General features: G+C 34.7%; 1 protein-coding gene across 1 annotated transcript in view; it reads right to left on the reverse strand.

Moving 5' to 3' along the window:
* The window catches only part of KDM5A (lysine demethylase 5A), a 109738-nt gene extending 84487 nt beyond the window's left edge, over positions 1 to 25251 (reverse strand). Inside the window, exons 1-7 of the mRNA XM_051961498.1 lie at positions 22102 to 25251; positions 19734 to 19811; positions 16873 to 16995; positions 9069 to 9239; positions 8298 to 8432; positions 4610 to 4715; positions 1969 to 2057 (exon numbers count right to left, since the gene is read on the reverse strand). Coding sequence (XP_051817458.1) covers positions 1969 to 2057; positions 4610 to 4715; positions 8298 to 8432; positions 9069 to 9239; positions 16873 to 16995; positions 19734 to 19811; positions 22102 to 22266 — 867 coding nt within the window. The 5' untranslated portion in view covers positions 22267 to 25251. The remainder of the gene's footprint in view (positions 1 to 1968; positions 2058 to 4609; positions 4716 to 8297; positions 8433 to 9068; positions 9240 to 16872; positions 16996 to 19733; positions 19812 to 22101) is intronic.
* Positions 25252 to 26109: the final 858 nt, after the last annotated feature.

Raw genomic sequence — 26109 nt, forward strand, 5'->3', positions numbered from 1 at the left:
ATTTAATATTCCAGGTACGATCTGATCAGGACAGAGCAGGGAGGGACTATGTCTCTTCTAATGCAGCCCAAGATCACATCAGTTTTTCTGACTGCCAAGCCAACTGTTCACTAATATTCAGTTAAATTAAAATCCTGAGGTCTTGTTCAGATAAAGTGGTATCTAACCATGCTTCCCCCTTCTTATAACTTTTCAATTAATTTCTTGAAACCAAATCTAAGAGCTTATGTTGATTCCTAACTAAATTTTATCTTCTTAAGTTTAAGTCCAATACTCTAGCCTGGAAAGATCTTTTTGGATCCTGACTTTCATCCAAAATATCAAGCCATCTGTTCTGGCTTTGTGTCACCTGCAAATTGGGTAAGGATACTGTTACTATCTTTATTGGAATTACTTAAAACATGTTAAAGTGGAGCAGGGTCAACTACATATCCTTGGGGCATGCCATTATAAATACTTCCCAATATAATACAAAGCTATTACTGACCTAAGTCCAGCCATTCAACTAGTTTCAGATTATCCATTTGCACTACCGTTTAGCCTTTATCTCTCCATCCTTTCCCAAATACTAGAATTTGTTATTTTACCTTTTCCTCCTTTTGAAAATTTGAACATTTGCCCATTTGCATTTTAAGGTACTTCTATTGTTCTCAAGTTTTCAAAAATCACTGACAGTGCTACTTAGCAACTTTTCTCCCCTTTCTCCCCTGTACTCAAGGACACAATTCGATTGGCCAAGTCATTGAAATTTATCAATAGCTGCTTGTTAAAAATTAATTTCCTTACTTAAGGACCAATTCTATACTAGCCATTTTTGTTCTATTCTTTTCAATGCAAAAGTCATTGGCCAAAAAAAAAAAAGAAAGAAAAAAAATGTGAGCAGTTCTGCCTCCTCTGTTGTCAAGTGTTATTGTCCCCACCTTTCTTGAACAGCTGTTCTCTCCCTTCTTTGATGCTCCTCTTCCCCAGCACAGCTATTTTAAAAGCTCTTCTGTGGTATTAACTTTCTCTTCCTTTTCATCAATCTTTTATAAAGATCTTTTTTTTTTGTCTTTTTCTATCCACAATTCTCTTCGGAAAATTCATTTTTCTTGTTCATTAAAATTTCCCTTTGTGACATTATAATTTTATTCTTCAATTTCCAAAATACCTCGTAATGGGCTGAGGCTTGAGTTGATGCACTGAGGTCCCACGCACATGAGGCTAAGAGGGGAGGAGAGACTGTTTTGCTTTTGCCATTGCAACGATCTTTCTGTTTGTTTCAAGCCTCAGCCCATTACAATACCTGAACTACATGTTTGTCTGTGCCCAGTCACTGACAGATAACAACTCTTTTTTTAATATATTATTGGAGTGAAGGTGGTAATAATTTTGCTGTATTATGACCTGATTAGAGCAGACCTAAAACAGTGTTCAATGCAGTTATCACAATGGAGGAGACACTGAGAAATTAAAGAGCCCTCAGGGGAAGACAACAGAATTGTAAATGGATTCAAAATCATGCTATATAAAAACAAATGACAAGAAATAAGCTTTTTTAATCTAGAAAAGACTTAAGATAGAGATATGACTATCAAAAAGTGACAACATTATCCTGTGTCTAAAGTATTGAGACTTGCTTCTGCCTGGGCCCAGAAACCCAAGACCAATAAGTAAAAGAGGGAAGCAGAGTTTAACTCAACATAAATATAAAACTTCCTAAAAATAAGAACTATCTCATAATGGAATAGACTGCATAATAGGTAATGTGTTCCTAGTCAATGGAGGTTTTCAAGGAGAAGCTAATCAACCAGATTTATAGGATAACAGATATATGACATGGTTCAAGGCTGGTCCAGAAGAACTTGCTTGTAGCCTTTCCAACTCTCAAAGATTATGATTCCAAATTCAGTTTTAAATAATCTTTTACATATGAGATAAACATAGCTGACAAATACTTTCCATCCTGTAATGTCCCATAACACTTACAAAGTTAACTGAAAGAGTCCCTTTTCGTTGTCTCATTTGCATACTAAATGCTTCTGACCTCGTACTTTTACGTCTTCGAGAGACTTCATCTTGAAAGTAAAAATACAAATAAGTTATATAATACTTTCACAAGAAGTAATATAAAGAGTAATATTTCAAGACCATTGGACTTTAAGTGTAAGAGAACATTAAAAACACAAGCAATACTATGGGGGAAAAGAACAGATTCCTAATCAAAAATGTTTAATTTAATGAATGAATATAAGCAACGTAAGTCAACCAAACCATGTTAAGTATTTAGGAAATTAAGTGGCATTTTCACTTGATACAGTGAAGATGAGATATCCATATCCTGAATTATGAAACCATATTGTCTTTTTAATTCACCAAGAAGCAATTATGATATTCTTAGATTGTCTTTAAATTTCTGTAGTCACATAACACATTTTATCTCTTCTTTGATAAAACTGAATTCAAAACTGACTGACTTGCTACACAGAAAAAACAAAAACCTATGTAAATTTATATAAAAGTTTTATAAGTCTTTTTTATCACTATTTATGAATATAAAGCACATCTCAAAGGTAAGTAACTGGTGATAAATACTGATCTTCTTAAAGAAAGTGAGAACTACAGTCAAGAGTAACTCTTAGAATAACTTAAATTATGAGATGTTCCTATCACTTAGCTCTTACTTTAAAACTATAATTAGTAGATGAGAAAAAAAATTTTACATTTAAGTTTTAACATCAATTAAAATATACAGAGAACTGACTAAAATTTATAAGAACACAAGCCATTCTCCAAATGACAAATGGTCAAAGGATATGAATAGACAATTTTTAGATGAAAAATTAAAGCCATTTCTATCTAGACTTATGAAAAAATGTTCTAAATGACTATTGATTAGAGAAATGCAAATTAAGACAACTCTGAGGTATCACTTCACACCTCTTAGATTGGCTAAGATGACAGTAAAAGATAATGACAACTGTTGAAGGGGATGTGGGAAAATTGGGACGATAACATATTGTTGATGGAGTTGTGAACTGATCCAACTATTCTGAAAAGCAACTTGGAACTATGCCCAAAGGGCTATGCAACTGTGTATACTCTTTGATCCAGCAGTGTCTCTACTGGATCTGTATCCCAAAGCGATCTTAAAGGAGGGAAAGGGACCCACATGTACAAAAATGTTTGTGGCAGCCTTTTTTGTAGTGGCAAGGAATTGGAAACTGAGTGAATAGCCATCAGTTAGAGAATGGATGAATAAGGTATGATATATGAATGTAATGGGATAATACTGTTCTGTAAGAAAAGATCAGCAGGCTGATTTCAGAAAGGCCTAGAGAGACTTACATGAACTAATGCTAAATGAAGTGAGTAAAACCAAAGGAACATTGTACACAGCAATAAGAAGATTATATGATGATCAACTGTGATAGACTTGGCTCTTTTCAACAATGAAGTGAATCAGGCCAATTCCAATAGATTTGTGATGGAGTCAATTGTATCTAGAGAGAAGACTACGGGGACTGAATGTGGATTACAACGTAGTATATTTTCACCTTTTTTGTTGTTGTTGTTTTTTTGATGACTTTTCTTTCTCATTTTTCCCCCTTTGATCTGATTTTTCTTGTACAGCATGATAAATGTGGAAATATATATAGAATTGCATATGTTTAATCTATATTGGATTGCTTGTTGTCTGGGGGAGGAGGGAGGGAAAAAATTTGGAACACAGGGTTTTGCAAGGGTAAATGTTGAAAATTATCTTTGCATGAATTTTGAAAAATAAAAAGCTTTTATTTTATTATATTTATATATATAAAAAGACCTTTAAAAAGGATTTGGAGTTTTTTAGTTATGTTCAAAGGAAGAAGACACTTAGTTTTGGCACACAGCAAGTGCTTAATAAATGTTAATCATAGATTGAGATTAAAACAAAAACAAAACAAAAAAAAAGCATAATTGGGCATGGAGATCACTGACTCTGGGCTTCTGAAGCCATACTAATGAAGTACTAGTTTTGTCATGTCCTACACTACACTGAAAAAGCTGCAAATATGGACCCAATGATAGCGCAGTCTAAATTTTGAAAGGTTCACAATTAAATGACTTTCCATATTAATTTATGATTTATTCATAACATTGTTAAAGGATAGTTTGTTGTCTATCTTACCCAGATAAATGAAGTCGCAGTTTTTTTTTAAAATTTAATATTTTCTAACCATCAGATCATTCTAGTATTACTCCTAAAGCAATTTTTAAATTCTGTAGCTAAGGAGCTAACTCCTTTAAAATGAGAGTTAAAAGCTTTGACAACCCCCATGACAAAAAAAAAACCTAATTTTACCTTTTCTTATACACATAACTTTGAAAACAGTACTAAACTTATATGCCACAGATCATAGGGAAATCCTTCTTTCTAAACATAACATGGCTTCTCATAATAGGAGGACTTGCATAATGATTTAGAAAAATTCTAGGTAAATTACAAACACAATTGGTTCCTCAAAGCAAACAAATCCTGGCTATAATGGTGTAACTCATATCCCTTGACACCAATATTATTTTTCCTTATTATTGATATTTCTTATTATACTTTATTTCATTTCTCTATTCAGAAAACAAAATTTACCTTCTTTATCCTTTGCTCCTATTGCCAGGCCCATCATCTTAGGCCCAGCTCCAAAGATCTGAAGTTTCTTCAATTCGGTGTTTCTACTTACTTCTCCAGTCTCTGCCTAAAAGCCAACAAGAAACACATAAGCATTGGGAAATCCTAGTCTTCCATGTTCAAGTTCTTCCTTTTTTATCCCATAAAAAAAGGCATAAAAGTGGCTGAAATCTGAAAAGCAAGATCTCTTCTTCCCAAATCCAGTATCACTAAAAACAGCAGGGCCTATTCACTTCCTCATTTGATGAAAAAATTTTTGTTTATTTCCTTAAGGATTAAATATCCATTCACAGAAACTATTGCATGTTTTATGCATATGTGAATACATGTATTCAATAATTTATCTAAGAACTCCTAAGTAAAATATGCTAAACCAATGTAAGGATAAATCAGAATTAAATCGGAATCTCTTAAATCTATAATCCCAATAGATTAGTCTGCCACATTCAATTAAAATTTCAGGACAAGGAGGCAAATGGAAAGAGTAAATTAATCTGGGACAAACCAATTAACAGCAGCAATAGCAACTAGCATTTTATATAGTATCTACTATGTGTTAAGCATTTCACAAATATTTCATTAGAACTTCACAACAACTCTGGGAGACACTGTTATCACTCCCATGTTAAAGTTGAGGGAATTGACTCAAGTTAAGGAATTTAACCACAACTTAAAAAAGCTCATGAGGCTGAATTTGAACTCAGGTTTTACTGACTCCAGACCTATGGCTTTAAACACTTAGGCACCTAGATGCATAGAAGTTTGCCCAAACTTTTATTTCTAATCTAGATTTTAAGCAAATCTAATTCTGCCACAAAATACAAATTTTCTGTTTTAAGTTAATATGATCATTGATAATTCAAATCCAAATAAAACATTATTTTCCACTTAGAATTTATTCTTCAAAACCCTATCTGACTACTGTCAAATAGAAGTTACTTGTGGAATAGTACAATGACACTAATACAATGTATTCTTCACTACTGTAAAGCAAAATAAAATTTTATTACAAACCATTTCAGCAAGTTAAACCTTTCAAATCAATGAACCATATGTAATATTTATTCAATCCCTTGAAATTAGAAGAATATAAAATAAGCAAAATAGAATTTACTATACAAAGGGATTCAAGATTAAAGGAGAACTATCTTTGCAGTAAATGTCCTTTATTATGCCTACTTGGTACAATGCCTTGTCCTAGCCACTTTCAACCTGTATAACTCCTGAAAGTAACTGAAATGCAATTGAAAAATGTTTAACAAAATAAATACAAATACAAAATACCATAAATAATGTTAATTTATTGTTTTTGGAATCAATATGGAGCCTGCTTTTTATTTGAGCTTGACACCACTGCTTTACATATACTCTCACATTTGATTTTTTTAATTTCTTTCTTTAAAAGGACTCGCTCCAGGGGACCAGTTTCATAATGAAAATTTAGTCTGGCAATTTTTAAATTGCTACTGTTCTTCAGTCATCTTTCAGTCATATCCAACACTTCATAACCCTACATGGAGTTTTTTTGGCAAAGATATAGAACCAGATTTTTTCTAAAACTCTACTTATTTTACTTCTCTTCGTATTAAAAAAAAATCTGGACTGAAATTTCTAAATTCCCTTCTTATAATGCCTTGGTAAAAACCAAAATTATCAACATTTGTAGCAAGATTTTTAAAGTGATTTTTAAAAGTTTTAAACTGAAATAGTATTTGAGTACCAATAAACTAGTCAGTAAGTTGGAACATTTACTGATTTCACTTTATATAAAGTCCCATATTATAATTAGATATCAACAGAAAATTAACACACAAAAATACACAACCCCTGTCTTTAAGGAGAGTATCATAAGATAGCATGAAAACACATTAAAAAGATCTGTGATGCTTTCATAGATCCATGAAAAAAATGCTCACAAAGTACAAAATATATATATTTTAAGTGTCGAGATGATACAAGAATGACTAGAGTTAAACAAAATTTGAACTCAGAAATATGAGTCTTCCCCTAACTCCAGACTCCACACTTTATCCACTGCATCACTTAACTGCTCAATTTTAAGTATATCCACATAATATATATATATATATATATATATATATATATATATATATATATATATATATAAAAAGTGATGACAAATTTTTCTCTCCTCAACTTCTTTTTTGTCCCCTTCTTAAAAGGAAATCCAAGAAGGAAGAGCAACTTATTAAGGAACTACATGCCTTAGTTTTAAGCCTATATCCTATTTTCTGACCATCAGAAAATTACTATCCTACTCCATGCTATGGGCACCTTCTTAAAAAAAAAAAAAAAAAAAAAAAAAAAGTAGGCTTTCTACTAGATAAGGAAGAACAGAATAGAATGAGGAGATAGAAAAAAAGAAAATCAGACACAAAGAAAAAAGATTTTTTCTGATATACCATCCAGACTGCCAATATAAGATGTCATCTTCAACTCCTCACCAAACAATTGACAAGTCCTGCCAATTTTACCTTAATACACCTTGAATATGACTCCTCTATTCTGACATTGCCATCCTCTACAGGCATTCACTACCTAATACTGGACAACTGCAATAAGCTGCTGGTGGATTTGCCTGTGTCAAGTCTCCACACTCCAGTCCATCCTCCAGGTCTAAAGCTCAGGTCTGACCACAGCAATTTCTTCCTCATTCAATAAAACCCACTAGCCCCCATCACCTCCAGAATGAAGTGTAAAATCTTCTGTTTGGTTTTAAAGCCCTTTATAATCCGATCCCCTGTGATCTTTCAGTCACTTTACAGCTGAGTTCCCTCTATATATTCTACAATTCATCAATTTTGACCTCCATGCTTTTTTTTTTTTTACACCAGATATTCCATCTCTGGGCATTTTCATCACTGGCCCTCCACACCTGGAAATTCTTTCCCTCCTCAACTCCATCTTTGATTTTTTTTGGCTTTTTTCAAGTCAGCTAGAATCTTACCTGCTGCAAGGAGCCTTTTCCCACAGCCTCCTTAATTTTAGTACTTTTCCTTTGTAATTATCTCCAATATATCCTGTCTATATCTTGTTTGTACATGGTTATTTGTATTATATATCCCCCACTAAATACCTTGAGAGCAGATACTCTTTTGCCCAGCACTTAGCACAGCATCTAGAACATAGTTGGGGCTTATTAAATACTTACTGACTTGTTGACACTGGACTTAAAAGTGATTTTAAGATTCATGAATAATGTAACAACTATATGAAGACAGCCCAGACTCATATAAATTTATATTAAGATGGCTTACAGAAATAATATGAAAAACAAAACCACCCTTCCCAAATCCAAGTCCCCTAAAAGATTTTTTTAAAATCTTTTTTAGTTTAACAAAACTAGGCTGGAAACAGGTCAAAGTTTTCCAGTCATTCACCTGATGGATTCCTTTCTGTTGAGAAATATTCACAAAAATAAACAGATTCCCAGTCAATCTGAGAACAATTAATTGGGGTTCACAATTTCTTCAACCTATCTCCCAAAGAGATTGAGAAAGGTTTCTGAGGTATAAAAACTTGTATTAAAAAAAATAAGATCCAATGACCAGAAATACTTTGTAGTCAATGCTATTGCACTGACAATTAAATGTACTTCTCTCTCAAGTGGTCAATAGATCCTGGATACCTGAGATTTTATGCGTCTGGTTCTCTTCGGTAGAATATTCATTCTTGTGCCCTGCTCTGGGGAAGCCTGGGCATCAGTGCTGAGGACCTCAACCTCCACTTTTTCCTTAATATCCAAGTTGGGCATTTGTACACCCTAAGGGATCAGAGCAAAGAAGGACAGCAGAGTCACTGATCAGACACCAGGCATGAAAATCAGTGAGAAAAGAATAAAAACAACCAATAAGCTGATAAGTTCACTGAAGCAGGGAGAATTATATTTCTAGAAACTTTAAAACATGAATCAAACATCAGACTGTACGTGATATCTAAATACCAGCCTACTTAAATTCAGAGAGGTAAATTACAATTACAAAACTGACTGCTTGGTGATTTCACACATAAATCATAAGGAGTTGTAATCTGCATCAAGTACATCCATGCTGATGAAATCACATAAACTTTAAGTTACTAAAGTGCTAAAATGTAGTCATTGTAAACAACCAAGAAAAAAGAAAAGCATACTTCCAACAATGAAGATTAAAGTCTTCACCTTGTTTATCAATACAACAAATTCTATTTTAAATTTTCAAATATATCTCTTTTTCTGTTGACCATAATTGAACTGATGATTGAAGCAATCTAATTCCATGTGGATAATTGTTAACTTATTCTAAACCACTTCTGTTTCACAGAATACAAACTTATTCTTGATACCTAAAAATCAAGGTACATCCAAAGATGATAATGCAGATAAAAAGTGCTGGATCAATTTTTGAAAAGAATGACTTACCATAAGGCTGACTCCAGACTGAAAAAGCTCATAAGGGTAAAGGATCCTTTCGTAATGAGACTTCAAGAGAGACCCAGTTCCTTTCCCTGGCAAATAGCCTAATCGACTGCCCACTTTAGACCATTTCTTCTCTTTTGTGACCATTTCAAAGCCTCCTTTACTAGCAACAATCTGAAAGAGAAGTAAAATAAGTAGAATTTTAGAAAAAATCTGGTTTTATACATATAGTATTAGAAAAAAAATTTGGACTGAAATTTCTGGAATTCCCTTCTTATAATGCCTTAGTAAAAACCAAAATTATCAACATTTAGAGCAAGATTTTTAAAGTGATTTTTAAAAGTTTTAAACTGAAATAGTATGAGTACCAATAAACTAGTCAGTTAAGTTGAAACCTTTATTGCTTTCACTTCATTTAAAGTCCCATATTATAATTAGATAGCAACATAAAATTAAAACACAAAAATACAAAACCCCTACCTTTAAGGAGATTATCATGAGATAACATGAAAATACATAAAAAAGATCTATAATGCTTTCATAGACCCATGAAAAAAAATGCTCACAAAGTACAAAATATGCATATTTTAAGTGTCGAGATGATACAAGAATGACTAGAGTTAAACAAAATTTCAAAAATTCAGATTATAAATTTGAAGGGGAGAATTTAAAAATAAGAGACAATCAAAATTTGTGGGTAAGGGGGAGACTATATGACACAGAACCACAGATCATAAACATAGAACTAGAAAGGAGCATCCAGTTGAATTCCTTATTTAACAGATGAGAAAATTTAAGCACAGAAAGGTAATTTTTTTGCCCAGAGGCACACAGCTAGTAATATCTAGGATGTGAACTCAAGTTTTCCTAATTTAAAGCATTTCTGTGACACTTAACTGTTTCCAAGAGTTTGACATGTAAGAAAAATCAAGTCAGTAGTAGACAAACTTGTCTGCAAAACATTATGGTGCTGTAAAGAACTGCTTGCCATCTGGGGGAGGGGGCAGAAGGAGGGAGGAGAAAAATCGGAATAGAAGTGAGTGCAAAGGATAATGGTGTAAAAAATTACCCTGGCATGGGTTTTGTCAATAAAAAGTTACTAAAAAAAAAAAATTATGTTGCTTATAATGATATGAGTAGTAGCCCACTAAGCAAAATCACTTTAAGTCTAATAAAAATTTCTCACACGTCCATATCCAAACTGTCCCATACGTTCTAGCTACAATACATGAATACCCCAGTCTCATTTCATAGATGATATTTGTAGACTGTCTGATATGAGTATCTCAAATTGTAAAAATTGTAAAGAGCTGAGAAGATCATTAAGTGCAGGGATTCTTTACCTTTTTTATGTCATGAACTCTTTTGGCAATCTGATAAAGCCTATGGATCTTTCTCAGAATGTTTCAAAGAGCATAAAATAAAATACATCACATCAAATATAAAATCCTCAGGCATTTAATGCCCCCCATTACTGAGCATTCTCCTACCTTTCTAATCTTCTTATATCTTACACCCTCTCCATATACTCTGGGATTCAATGACACTAGCCTCCTTAACTGTTTCTTTTACAAGATACTCCATTTCCTGACACTAGGCTTTTTCACTGACTGGCCTCCATACTTGCACTGATTCCCTCCCCACCTTGTCTCCTAGCTTTCTTCAAGTGTAGCTAAAATCTCACACCCTGCAAGAAGCCTTTCCTTCTTGTTGATTATTTCAGATTTAACCCCTGAATATAGTTAGTACACTGGTGGGCACATGGCAGGCATCTAATAAATGTTTGTTGACTTACCAATTGATTAGAAATCAAGTCAATAACTATGCCCAAAAGGCTATCAGGTTGTGTATATCCTTTGATTCAGCAATGTCTCTACTGGGCCTGTATCCCAAAAAGATCATAAAAAAGGGAAAAACACCCAAAGGAGCAAAAATGTTTGTAGCAGTCCTTTTGGTAAGGAAATGGAAACTGAGTGGATGCCATCAGTTAGAGAATGGCTAGAAAAGTTATGGTGTATGAATGTGACAATATTGCTGTTCTACAAGAAATAATGAGCAGACTGATTTCAGAAAAGCTTGTAGGAATTTATATGAGGAAGAGAGGAAGAAAAATCTGGAACACAAAGTTTTGCAAGGGTGAATGTTGAAAACTATCTTTGTATGTATTTTTTTTTTTTTTTGGGGGGGGGGGAGGGCGCTGAGGCAATTGGAGTTAAGTGACTTGCCCAGGGTCACACAGCCAATGCTGTGTCTGAGGTCAGATTTGAAGTCAGCTCTTCCTGACTTCAGGGCTGGTGCTCTATCCACTGTACCACCTAGCTGCCCCCCTTTGCATGTGTTTTGAAAATAAAAAGCTATTATTAAAACCAAAAAATAAGAAAAAAGGAATCAAGGCAATTCTACAGAAATAGAGCTATCAATTTTTTTTAAAATACTCATAGATCCCAGATTAAAAACTTCTGATTAAGTCCAATCCATTCATTTTGGAGGCAAGGGAAATGAGAATCGAATTGCCCAAAGTCCCACAGTAGAGCTAGGCATGGAGACTAGAACTCAGGTTTTCTGAGTCCCAAAGTGTTAGAATCCTTACAAAGTGTTAACTCACTGGAATTGATAGAAACTTATGTACTTAAGTTTACACCTTTGAGAGTTCACACATTAGCTCACACATTAGAGTTCACAAGTCCAGGAGATTCACAATTTACACCTCCCACAATCCCACTCTTGGAGGAGGAGTCAACCTTTGAGTTCACACCTCTGAAAGAGTATAAAAGGATGAGCTTCAGTCAAGAGTGGAGTAGAACTGGAGATTCAGAGGGAGCTGGAGGCTGAGGCTGAGGCTGAGGTTGAGGCTAAGGCTAAGGCTAAGGCTAAGGCTGAGGCTGAGGCTGAGGCTGAGGCTGAGGCTGAGGCTGAGGCTGAGGCTGAGGCTGAGGCTGAGGCTGAGGCTGAGGCTGAGGCTGAAGCTGAAGCTGAAGCTGAAACTGGTAGAGAGACAAAGGACAAGCTGCAAGAGCTCTTGGAGCCAAGAAGAGAGATAGGCCTCTAAGAAAACTAACTGAGCTATTTTAAAAGAGAAAATAGAGGATTTGAACTTTTAACAGCTGGCTGAATTTGGAGTGATTATTGATCTAAACTGAAACTAAGGCTGCCTCCAGAAGCACTCCAAGAAATCTGCTCCCAGAAAACTATCATATTTTAGAAAAGAAGAGAACACCACACCAAGGATTAAATGGTCTTAATACTATTTACTAAACAAAACCAGAATGATCAAGAATAGGGTTAATACTTAGTATATGTTATTGTTCAAAGAAAGGGAAGGATTGGGGTAAAGTATGCTAACTGCTGTAAGTTGATGCTACAAACAGTTACAAACCTGTATCCAAAAGCAAAAAATCATGGACTATTAGAACTAGAAACATCTTAAAGGCTAACTGAAGGCCTGCCCCTTACTTTACAGATGAGGAAACTAATATTCAAAGAGAAGAAAAACACTATCCAACCTCACTAAAGTTGCTTTACATGTATCTTAATTTCCTCATTTTAATTTACACAAGGGAGAAGTTACATTCTTCAGCAGGACAAAATATATAATTATGCACTATAAATCAATTAATTTCAGGAAAAAATTAACACCATAATATGGCAAAATAACTATAGGCAATTTAGTATCACTAGGAGGAATATACTTTATAAAAGTATCTGACAATTAGTTGGAAAGTACTATGTCAAAACAACTCCAAAAAAGTGTAATATTGTCCAAAGAAATTAATGGTGTTTGTGTGTATTTTGATTTTCTAATTGAGTTTAATTTTTTTTTTTTAATGGAAAGAACAATTATCTGATAAATGGTCAAAAGATACAATTTTCAGATGAAGAAATTAAAACCATTTCTAGTCATATAAAAAGGTGCTCGAAATCACACTATTGATCAGAGAAATGCAAAAGAAGACAACTCTGAGATATCACCTCTCAGATTGGCTAAGATGACAGGAAAAGATAATGACGAATTTTGGAGGGGATATGGGAAAACTGTGACACAATACATTGTTCTACTGGGCTTATATGCCAAAGAGAGCTTAAGGGAGGGAAAGGGACCCACATGTGCAAAAATGTTTGTGGCAGCCCTTTTTGTATTGGCTAGAAACTAGAAACTGAGTGAATGCCCATCAGCTGGAGAATGGCTGAATAAATTATGGCATATGAATGCTATGGAATATTGTCATTCAATAAGAAATAATCAGCAGGATGATTTCAGAGAGGTCTGGGAAGACTTACATGAACTGATACTAAGTGAAGTAACTAGATCATTGTACACAGCAACAGCAAGATTATATGAGAATCAATTCTGACAGACATGTCAACAATGAGAATGATTTAGGCCAGTTCCAATGATCTTGTTATGAAGAGAGCCACTCAAACCCAGAGAGAAGACTATGGGAAGTGAGTGTGATTCACAACATAGCATTTTCTTGTTGTTTGCTTGCATTTTTTTCCCTTACTTTTCTTTCAGGTTTGATTTGATGTTTTTTTGTGCAAGATAAATATATATGCATATATTGAATTTAACATATTTCTACCATGTTTAACATATATTAGACTACTTGCCATCTAGGGGAGAGGATAGGGGAAGAGGGGCAAAAATTGGAACACAAGGTTTTGCAAGGGTTAATGTTGAAAAATTATCCATGCATATGCTTTGAAAAATAAAAAGCTTTAATTAAAAAAAGAAAAGAAAGAACAATTTTAAGTCTGAAATAAATCCTGTCTGAAAACAATTTCACTATTCCTTGATGAATTCTAATTATGTTAGAATCTAATGTTAAGAGCACTAGACATGGAGTAGGAAGGCCTGATCTCAAGTGAAACTTATATTAATTTCTGAACCTCAGTTTCCTCTTCTATAAAATAGATACAACAATGCTTATATCATTTGCCTCAACAAGCTTTTGAAAGTGCCTTGCAAACTATAAAACAATATACAAATATAACCTATAAAATAATGAACTCTCCTTCATATTCAAAGGAGACACTGCTATCCCACTATCAATAAGACCTGTATTTGCTATGGTTTTTCTGGTAACAATTACAGATTAATTTATCTATACTCACTTGCCCAGTTTCTTTTGTAATCAATGACAGGAATTTGACAACAGCTGTATTAGCAATCTGTCATCATGAAATGAAACAAAGGGATCATACCCATGATCTTGGCTTCGTTAGAACAGCTATAATGCTTAAATACACAAAAGCTTAAGCTTTGTTAACTGCATTTCCCCTCTTGACAGATTCCAAAATTGCAATAGATTAGATATGCTCAATATAAACTTTTTCTCAATCTGTCAGACTAGGCCAAAATTTCAGTCTTCTAAAATTATGAATCTGGTGGGAATGGGGCCAATTTTAATAAGCAGAATGGATGGGAAGTTTATTATTTAATCAATTACATGTTTTAAAATTAATGATAAGACTTCAGTAATAACATATTCTAAGCACAACAGAGTAAATCACTGGGGATTAAAAAAAGAAAAGAAAAAGAAAAAAGAAAGTGGCAATCAAAACAGGAAACAACCCTCATGATAGGAATAGAATTTGGAACTGTGATGGATTCATGCAGGAAACTCCAAGGTGAGAAAATGCCTTTTACCAATGCAGTTCAGCACTCTGTCAGTTACTAAAATATTGAGAAGCTAAGTGATTTGTCCAGGGTCACAGTCATTATGTGACAGAGATGGAACATGATCACAGGCCTTCTTAACCTCAAGGCATGTACTCTTATCCATTATAACAAGAATGAAAACTTGCTTTTCCACCTTAAAAAATATTAAAAAATCAAAGTGTTTTAAGGTTCCCTAGAGCACATGATCTGTAATAAAACTAGCCACAAATAACCTTTTTAAAAGTCTGAAAGAGTTACCTAACAATCCCTAACCACTAAAATTCTCAACTTAAGCATCTACAAAATTCTAAATCAAGATGAACCTCTGACTGGATGATATATATATATATATATATATATTTTTACTGTAAAATGTAAAGAGAATTAAATTACCACATAGCTTTTCATTACTTTTGAAACTCATTGAATCTGACAGTCTTATAAGCAAACATTTTTATAAATTTAGCATGTATCTGTTCAAGATTATACAATAAATCTGGGATAGAGAAGGATGAAAAGCCTAGTTCAACCAGGGCTTAAATTTTAATTATTCAACATAAATTCTCTGACTAGGTTCAATGAAGTATTAATAAGAACATACATGCTATCGTTTAAGATGATTGAAATCTAAAATGTAATCTAACTTCCTATCATGGGATTACTCTTATTTCAGAAAAAATACATAAAGTCAGCTTTGTCTAGATTATAGAACTTTACATATGACACTTAAAGTGGTGACTTCTTGTTAATTTTTTAACTGTCTTATATTGTTGGGTTTGAAGATTAAAAAAAAGAAATTCAGTGGAAAATACTAGTAGTTAAATACAATTGCAAAGTAACTTTTGGGGAAAGATTTCTTATTTTTGTTAGACCCTAAAATATAAGCAAAACTAATACAGAAATTTAAATAAAGTATCAAGTGCCCCCCAAACCAAATTTATATATGTTGATACACAAAAAAAAATTGAAGAAATTCATAAGCATATAATTTTCTAAGAATGATTTTCTACACAAAAACACAAGATCACCAACAAAAATCTGCCAAAATTAACAATGTTGTTATTATATAACCACAGCAGACAATTAAGTTGACACTACCATTTTGTAGACAGCTTAGGTCAACAGCTTTTTTTTTTTTTTTAAGCACAGCAATATTATGCTTCTCAGATTTCTGAGCTCAAATGTGCCTAATAAAAAAGAAATGCAACTACTAAGTTAATTCACTCTTTGTACTCTAAAAGTATCACACAAAATTAACTTTAACATAAATGAGAAGCAATTTTTACTTTAAAACAATTTTTTGAAACAAAATTTTTTAAACAAAAATAAACAGATCATTTTACAAAATTACTTAAATTATAGCTACTATAATTCTACTATAAGACTTAATCTTCATCAATTAAAATCACTATGTTTGTCTAGTTTTTTAATAACAGAATATAAGCCCTTTGACAGAACTCTTTTATTTTTATCTTTGTATCCATAATAACTGGCATAATGAAAATACTTCATACTAGTATGTGATAAAATATGTTGGCAAGAAACTTTACAGTACTTCCTACTTTTAAATGTCAGATTAAGTTTATTAGTTTTTACAGGGTACAGAGAAGTTCAATAACTTGGAAACAAGAGACTGATGAAGAGAAACATTTCCAGGAATTTGCTCAGACTATAAGATGTTGTTACTCGCAACTAAACAGAAAACATGACCTGATGACACAAATAAAACTGATCTACACAACTTTCTAGACTGAGTGTAATGAACAGTTTTACTTATATGGTATTGTCTTCAGAAAAGTATTTCTGATTAAGAAGTAGAAAAATAAAAAGTTATACACAAGGATACTTTTCACTTATCCCAAAACACAAAAACAATTACCAGAAAGATAATGAGTTTTCTATATATTATATATTATCACAGCACTCACTGATACGAGGTAACAAAATACGTGAGAGAAAACAATCAAAGTCATAGGTTTTTAAATTAATCTATATTCTTATCATTTCATTTAATCATATGTATGAAATCAAAATGGTAATACATTTCTCATAAAATTCTACCCAGGAAATCTTACAGCGCCCTCCCAGGTTTATTTCAATCAAATTCTTTGGCACTAATCCTAATTTCTAAACTAGCTTACCCCTTACCTTGCTTAAAGCATACAGATCAAGGATTTTTCTCTCCACTACAGGTATTTTCAGAGTAGATCCCTGAAGTTCCCAGAATTTTGCTAGTTGATCTAAGAAGTCCAGCCTCACTCTGGTCATTGCCTAAGACACAAAACAAAGAAATAAATATCAGATATCAGAAATATATGAAATTAAACCATCAATGAAATTTACTTCAAAAATACTAAGTGCAAGGCACTTAAGCTACATGGTGAGAACATAAAACATAAAAATGAAATCATTTTTATCTTAAAGGAAATGTATTTAAAAATCATCTTAAACGAGATGGCAGTTAAATTTTAAAGTTAAAGTTTGACAAAGGAAAAAATTATTAGAAAGATATCAAAAGAGTAACAAGGACAGCATTTTGGGAGATATATGCCTCAAAGAATTAAATGTAGTTAAAGAGTCAAAAATATATGGTTATCCTTAACCATATTTTGTCATCCCTAACCATATTTTGTCATCCCTAACCATATTTTTGTGACTCTTAACTATATCTAAAGGGTAGGGAACAGAGACCTGAAGAAGAAAGGGTAAACAACAATATCAAACACTACAAGAAATCAAGAATGGTAAAGACTGAAAAAAGGTCATCATGTCAAGGTCATTGGTGGACTTCAGAGAGTAACAAATAAATCCTAAAAAATCTTCCAGATTTCAAGCTGCTAAAAAGAGCATTGGTGGTAAATAAATGAATAACTAGGGTAGTGAAAGAGAAGGGAAAAGTGGAAAGAATTCTAAACGGAGTAAGAAGGTCGAGGAAAGGCTTTTTTTTTTAAATGAGAGAGAAATAAGCATGTTTGTAAGCAAATGACAAGGGAGTCAACAGAGGGAGAGATTAAAACTGTGAATAAAGGCAGATGACTGTGGGAACAAGGTCATAAGTGCAGTAGAAAGAAAAACATCAAGAGTGCAATTAAGATTCCTATTATGGAAAAAGGATAAATCCTTCTGTGAAGAAAAAGAAGAGAAATTAAGTGTTAACACTAAAAAGTTGAGGAATGAAATTCTCAGTGAAGACTAACTTTTCCATTTAATTGTTAAAAAGTAATAATAGTTGATTTCTAGTATTTTATATATTCTTATATATCTATAAAACTATGTATGTATATGCACAAATATATAATAAATATGAGTATGTGTATATACGTGTGTGTATGTATGTAAAATTATCCTCACGACTACCTTTTAAGAGAGATAGTACTATGAGTAACTATCAAACCCATTTCAAAAATAAGGCAACTGAGACTCCTAAAGTCACAAAACTAGTCAAAGCACCCAAGTCCAGGACTTTTCTGATTCCAAGTCCAGCACTTTCTCCACTATACCTACAATGTATAGTATATTGCTATAAAATTGAACTATTATCAATTAATAGTATTTATTAAGTGTCTACTTTGTACCAGGAACTATGCTAAGCCCTGGGAATCTTAGTACAAAGAATGAAATCACCCCCTCTCCCCGAACCACCCCATTTCCTCCCCTGCTCCCAAGAAACTTATATTGTCAGGATAGACAAGTTGTATATACATAAACACATACTGAATAAATATAATCAAGTTAAGAGAGAAAAAAAAGTTAAGTGGAGATGGAGGGAAGAGGGAAATGGGAAAGGCTTCATATAAAAAGTTGCATCTGAGGTGCATCTTAAGAAGAGTGTAGGAAAGGCAGGAGGAGGCAGAGGGAGGACAGAGTCTATTCCAGGTATGCAGAGAAAAAGAATAAAAACAGGAGAAGAGGTACCATGGGTAAGCCAGAATTTTGCTGAATTGTACAGCACCAAAAGAAGAGTGATATATAAGGAATAGAAGAGGTCAAATTGTAAAGGATTTTAAGGCCAACCAGGGCAATTTATTTTTGATCTCACAATCAATAGGGAAACACTTCAGTTTACTGACTAGAGGTGTGACATGATCCTATCTCTGGAAAAGGAAAATTACTCTGGCAGCTTTGTGGAAAATGGAATTGAAGTAGAACAAATTTGAGGCAGGATGACAAACTAAAATTCAGGTGAGAAAAGACAGGAGCCTAAACCAAACTAGTAACCATATGATAAGAGAAAGGACTGGCTAAAATAGTGACAGCAAGGCAGCAAGATCTGCCCACTGACTTGCTATGTGGAATGGAGAAATGACCACTACAACTTGGAGAACACAAGGGAGAGGGGATAATTCAGGGATTATGGCAAAGATTTATAACAAAACTGAACAATAAAAGTCTTCTATATAATTAAGGTTATTAATGAATCTGCTTTACAGGATACACAATATGACTGTGAAAATTCACTCACAAAATTGTTTTAGAAAAGACTTAGGAAGGAATAATAATCTTAAAGAGGAAAAGTTAGCCTGTATCTTACAAGCATAGGATTCTCAAAGCAGTATCTGCTGCCCTCACTACTGTAAACCATGATTACAGTTCATCTTCTGTAAGTTAAGTATAAAAACTGGTAATAGTTTTAAGGCAATTAAAAAAAAATCAGGCCCATCCTCCAGGCCTCAGTTAATTCTAATTAGCAGTAACTACAAGTATTAGCATGAGGTGAAGGCAGAGCATGGAACCCATTATTTCAATATTAGTGAATTTCCTCTGTCAATACAGATCTTCAAGAGATTAGGTGATTTGCCCAGGATCTCAAGCCAAGAGAGGTAGGACTCAAACTCAGGTCCTCCTGATTCCTAAGTAGCTATATACTACTCCATGATGTCTCTCCTGAGCAATGCCTATATAACCTTTTGAAACCTTTTTACCTGAAGACATGAAGAAAAGAAATAGAACAGAAAGAAAAAAATAACTCCTTAAGTATAAAAAATGATATTCTCATTAAAAACACTTACCTCAAGTTCATTTAAACGTTGGACTCGAGGAGTAAAACGAAAGCTTTTTACTTCACATGCAAATGGGGGCTGCCAATCCTGGATAAGAAAGATTTAATGTTTAATACACAAAGAATGTATGCCCACAATTTAGAAATTATTTGCCATAAAGCATGAAGACTATAAAGCCATATGATATTCAGTCATCTATTAACATAAAAAGGTCTCATTTCTAAAAGGATAGTTACAATGTTATCAAAAATAATTCTCAAATATCAACAGCCCTTTCTTATATATTTCCTCATAAGAATCTTTTCCATATTAGTTGAGTATAATAAAGGCTTATTTTCCACAAAACCTTTTCCCCTTAATGTCTAATTATAAAGAAAAATGGAATGTAAAAATAACCAAATAGGTCAAGTTATAAAATTAAAGATTGTGAAGTATTTGTATTTGCTGTACTTGCATCATGCACAGTACCTCAGAAAGCAAATCTATCAGAAGACTATGCCATACATATTTGTTGTATGATGGCTAGTATCAGGACACACAACATTTAAAAACAACACTGTATATATGAAAGAACACATTAAAATGAAATCAAAATTTCCAGATCTTTACAGTCCTGAAATGGGATAATATATTTAGGGTGGAATTGTTTTGCAACATAAAGTTTAAGTGCTTTTGGGGACAGAGCTTCAACCTTAATTTGGTTGACATAATCATAAAGCCATTTAAAAGGCTGGAAAGAAAAAAAAAAAAAAAAGGATGAAAAGTAGTGACCACCGAATGTTGTAAATTTTATAAATCTACCAACACTGAAATAAAATTGTTTTGCAAGTTTCTTTTTTAAATAAAGTTCTGAAAAGGAAATTTTAGTTTACTATTTCAATTGTTTTAAGAATTATAGAAGCTTTTTTCATTCCCAAAGAAACTCTTGAATGGAATTAGTAATTAACAATTCAAGAATTGATCTTAACTACTCAATTTAAAAGCATTTTTAAAAAAAAGTAAAAATGATTCTTGTAACACAAATAGGAAGGATTCGAGAGTGTAAAGGGAACTTTGGGTACAGGAACTGCCTACATCACTGCAGAAAGATGGCCAATCTCTGGCTTAAAAATTCTAGAAATCTGCCTAAAAGCTCAAATGACTTGTTCAAGGTCATAAAGCTACTTAAGTATCACAGAAAGGTTTTGTAACAGTTCTTGCTAACTCCAAGGTCGGTACTCTTATCCACTACACTAGGATGCCTTTAAAACCAAGCAGTTTGAAAATTCCCAAAATTCAGTACATGAATTAAATGGAAGCTTTGTAACATAAACATATGTATCATAATAATAATTATATGGGGGGGGTTAGCCTCAATATTCGCTTTATTTGTCTAAGTTCTTTCTCCTATGTTCCTACTGTCTACATTGCACAGTACCTTTACATAAATATTTCTCTAAAAATGTTTTGGAGATTGTTTTAAACGTCTCTTGACAGTGCTCAATACCGATATCTTCATCAAAATAGTCATCACTACCCAATGTTCAGCAAACCAAAGCGTAAATAACCAGTGGTTAAAATAAAGGACAGGGGAACCTGGCTTCTAAAACCACTTCAGTTACCAACTTACTATTTGACCTTGAGCACTTTCTGTAATCCTTTGGGTTTCAGATCTTCAGACTGTAAATACCTCTCCCTCTCCAATCCTCACACACTAATCTTCCTTTTCTTATAGATTAAGAGTATAAGATGTTTCAAGCCTCTAGTAGCACTGTCAGTTGCACAGAAAAGATATGTTATCAGAGGCAACAACAACATAGTAACTGGGCTCAAAGAATGAAATGAACGTTTTTCTTCATTCAGAACAGTTCCAACATCTACCGACACTAACAGCAATTTCTCCCCCAGGTTTCAGGGGCAGCGGCGTCTCGCTGCCTCATCTTGGCAATGCCCTTTCGATGCAGCTGGAACTAGTACTGTGTCACTTGTCCTGGGGGACAACTACGTCTCCCCACGCCTCGTTAAGAAAGCCACAAGGCCAAAGCCCGAGACGGAGGAGAAGGAAAGTACTTGGATCAAGTTTAAATCGAAGCAGGGAGAAGGAGCTGGGAAAGAGACGACAACAAAGCGGCGGGGATGGAGCCGCCCCACCCTCCCCTTCCCCCCACCCCCGGGCCCTGTCAGCATCCTAGGGCTCCCCTTCCATCTGGACGAGCCGGGGTTGGGGGGACGTCACAGGAGCCCCCTTTCCAGCAAAACAGATGACTCAAGAAGGTCCTTCCCCTTGGAGAAAGAAGGTGGCCGAGCACTAAGATCACTACTCCCTCGAAACCCGAGGCTCAAGGCTGGGGAAACTGAGGCAAAGAACAGGCAACACCAACAACCCCCACCCCCGTACCTTGGGAGGTCGGATCTTGCAAATGCCGGTTTTCTCGGCCAGGGGTCGGATCCGGCCGATGAAGCTGAGCGGGTCGGTGAACTCCTCCCAACTGGGCTCGAAAACAGGGCACTCCGGGGGCGGCACGAACTCGGCCGCGTAGCCCCCAGGCCCCGCACCCGCCATGTCCACACGGAGGGGACCCCACTCCCTGGATAGTGTCCGGGGGGAAAAGTCAGAGAAGAGAGGGCAGCAGGAGCCCAGTCGGGTCCTTTCACGTCCCCCTGCAGGAAACAGAGCTCATAGTCCAGCAAGGGCCACAGCGGCCAGAGAGAGCCGGGGAAGTTCCTCCTCCTCCTGTTTGTTATTGTTTCTTTAGGGCCTTTTTCCTCTCGAGGTCCCACAGACGCCCCCGGAAGTCGAAGCAGAGTCAGATCCCTCCGCCAAATAGTCAGACCGCAGGATCCTTCCGCCGCACTCTTAAAGGTCCCTTATCTCCAGATTATTCATTAACTCCGCTTGAGCGAGGGCTTCACCACCCCCACTCCACCCCACCCACGGGGCACTCAAGCAGCCTTCCCCCTCTTCCCACCCCTTTCGGATGGAGCTACAAAGAGAAAGAGGAATTGGGCGAAGGGAGGAGACAAAAAAGAAAACCGCCGCGTTCTTCCGGCGCGGAGGAATGTGTAATCCCCAGAGGGTAAAGGTTTTGCTTCCGCTCTCAGGTTCTATTTCCTTTTTTGTGTGTAGATGGTTGTTCTGGCACCCATCTTCCTTGAGCTAATAATTATAAGTTTGGGATTTTTTTTCTCTCACCATTGCCGTAGCACTGCTGCTTCGTCTCTGAGTCATCGCGTGCCAGACGCCCTTAATTTGTTATATATGCCGACCGAGCCTCAAATTCAAATCCAGGTTGGAATATCCACCTCCTTCGCTACCACCCAGTTGCTTTAATACCCTACTTCATTCCCATGGCAACTCACTAAAATCAAAAGTTCCTTGGCAGCAGTCAAAGCCGTGGCGCAGCACTTAGTGCCTTCTCATCCCTGCCCTTTCTGGCATCTCTCAAAACTTTTCATCGATTTACCTCTGTTCTCGCTTGCCTCATTTCTCTCTCGAGATGTCAAAGGTGAGAGCTGTTACTCCTGCGGATGTGAGCATTAGTGAATAAAAATGGACGCACTAATATCTTGCTGGAAATACACCCACTGACAGTGCAGACCGAACCTGTTCTCATTGAGTGATCCTTAAGCTCAATTCTGCAGAGAGGATTAGATGTGGGAATTTGTTAATAAAAGTATGCCCATTCGTAATGAAGACAATGCAAATCCTTCGTTTGGGTAATCCTTCATCTCAGTTCTATGGAGATACTGACATTCAACACTGGAGGCCACAGAACATCATTATGTAGGTCTTGACCAGATACTGCAAATGGATAGTAAACTACTCAGAACTGAATAGGAGAAACAGAACGGAGTGGATTACAATTAGGAAACTTTACAATTCTTTTATTGATCACACTTCTCCCTAGAGCAAAGGTCCATGTATTTAACTTTTTTTCCCCATGTTGTTGTTTGGTTTTGACATGACGTACTATTGTGTAAGTAATCTCTGAGAATGGAAGTTCAAAGTGGCCATGAGCAGCCTTCAACAAATTAAATGAATTAAGAAGAAATGTTATTTTAAAAAATATAAAAACATGACCAGAAAAAAAATCTATATCTGTGTTGCTCATGTAGAGGAGCGACTTTTAATCAATAAACTATCCATATATCTCATTGATACCCTAGAAATGGGAAGAAAACCGAAGTCCCCCAGATGGTTGCCGGGAAAGGTGCCTAGCAGTGGGATTTGGGGGTATAAGGGTATGGATATCTTGGTCACTATCTTCAAATTACTACAAATTATTTTCCAGGACATTTGGACCAATGCACAGATCTACCAATAGTTTAATAGTATTCCTGTCTTTCTACATCCTCTTCAAAATCCATCATTCCTATCTTTCATCACCTTAGGTAATTCTTTTAATGAATTCAAGTTTCTTTGAGAAACAAAAAACAATTTTAAAAAATAAATGTTCTTGGGAGCAGCTAAGTGATAGAGCACCAGCCCTCCAGCAAGTAACATACATTTCAGCTTCAGACAATCACTAGCTGTGTAACTCTAGACAAGTCACTTAACCCTGATTGCTTCCTCCCCACCCCACCCCCCAAATTCTTCAATTGTTACTCTCTGGCTAGAAAGTAAACAAACTAAAACTTCTTAAATAACAAGTAGATAGAGGGTGTGAATATCTTGGAACTCATTAACAATAAATAATTATGCATCAAAATCAGCATAAATTATATCATCAAAGAGATAGAGGTTTAAAAAGTAGGTGGGGTCTATTAAAAAATGAGAACAAGGGATAATATCTCTAGACAATCCATATTCTCGGTGTGGGTGCCTTCCAAAAGCCTCATTTATTCTAGGCTCATATCCTTCTCTTTAAATAGCCTTGTGCTGTATTACCCCCTTTTACTCAATCTATATCCTAGCTGAATGACTTACTTGTTCTCTAAACTCAACAATATGTTCTCTTCTTTCATGCATGGGTGTTAGGGTAGGAATGATAGGGACCTTGGGGAGAAGTACCCACTCCTTTTTAGAATTTGTAACAAGAAGGAAAGTAAAGAAAGAAAAGTCTAACTTTAATTACATTTTTTAAAAGTAAATTTCAAAGAGTTGACAAAAAAATCAATAAAATTTAAGTTCTAAAAGGGTATGAATTCAAGACAATAGGAACTCTCAAGAATGAAATTTTGAATATTGTACAAGCAGAAGAAATACTGATAAATGCCTGGCTCAGAATGAGTGCCTAATAAATGTTTGTTGGTGAAGTTTAAAATGGGAAATGATCTACCAAAGTTATTTGAGTATATAAGGAACTGATTGACTAAATTAGATTTTTAAAATACCACAAAGACAGAAGCAAGGAAAGACAATGACAAGTGCACCATGTTTTTAAAGAATAACATTGGAAATATTAATATACAAGATAAACTAAGAAAGCTAAAGATAATGATGGTATTTTGTTTTGTTTTATGATGTGGGGAACAAGAAGAGAATCAAAGAACACATAGGACTGTTTTTTGAGATAAATGGGGCAATGAAAACGAAAGACTAATTTAATTGTTTAACTCAGACTTTGCTTTTGTGAGATTTTGTTCAGTTTTTTTTTTAATTTGCTAAAAACAATGATATTTGTACTGTAAAAGAACTGAAATGTCTACTAAGAAGTTGATATCTACAATTAGTAGATAACAGGAAAAGTACTTAGTTGCTCTAGTTCAAATCATGAGTCCCAAATAAGGTATATTTCAGAATACTGAAAGAAATTAGAGATATGATTGTTAAACCATTAATAGTGAGCTTTGACAGATCATAGAAAATGAGAAAGATACCTTAGGATTTGAAAAAGGTAAACAGTATCCCAGTTTAAAAAGGAAGAAAATAAAATATGCAAACTTTGAGCCAGTGAACTTAATTAAAAATACAAAGACAAAAGTAACTACTTCTTGCCCTAGAGGAGTTTATATTTTAGTGGAGAAAACAGTATACAAGCAAATATGTATGTGCAAACTACATGTAACCACTCTTTGAGGTACATTCATTCCATATTTATCATCCAATCAAGATTCTGGTGGTGGTCATCTAATAAGACTAATAAGAAGCTAATAAGCTTCTAAGATATGCTACTTCCCTCCTCAATGAGTTCACTGTCTGATTCATAGTTTTTATTTTCTTCCCAGTACTAGAGGATTTCAATATATACATTCGTAACTTCTCAATTCTTCAATTTATTCATTTCCTATAACTTAGTCCTCCACTTCAGCTACAGACAGAAATAGTCAATACCTTTGATCTTGCTATCATCCACAGGAGTTTCACTTTCATGAACTCTGAAAATCTCTTAACCACAATATGGTGTCATTCCACTTTTCCCCCTGCTTTGTAATCAATCACTAACTTTTTCCTTTGTCTTCAGTA

Source organism: Antechinus flavipes, chromosome 5 (assembly GCF_016432865.1).
Source record: "Antechinus flavipes isolate AdamAnt ecotype Samford, QLD, Australia chromosome 5, AdamAnt_v2, whole genome shotgun sequence".
NCBI classification, from domain to species: Eukaryota; Metazoa; Chordata; class Mammalia; order Dasyuromorphia; family Dasyuridae; genus Antechinus; species Antechinus flavipes.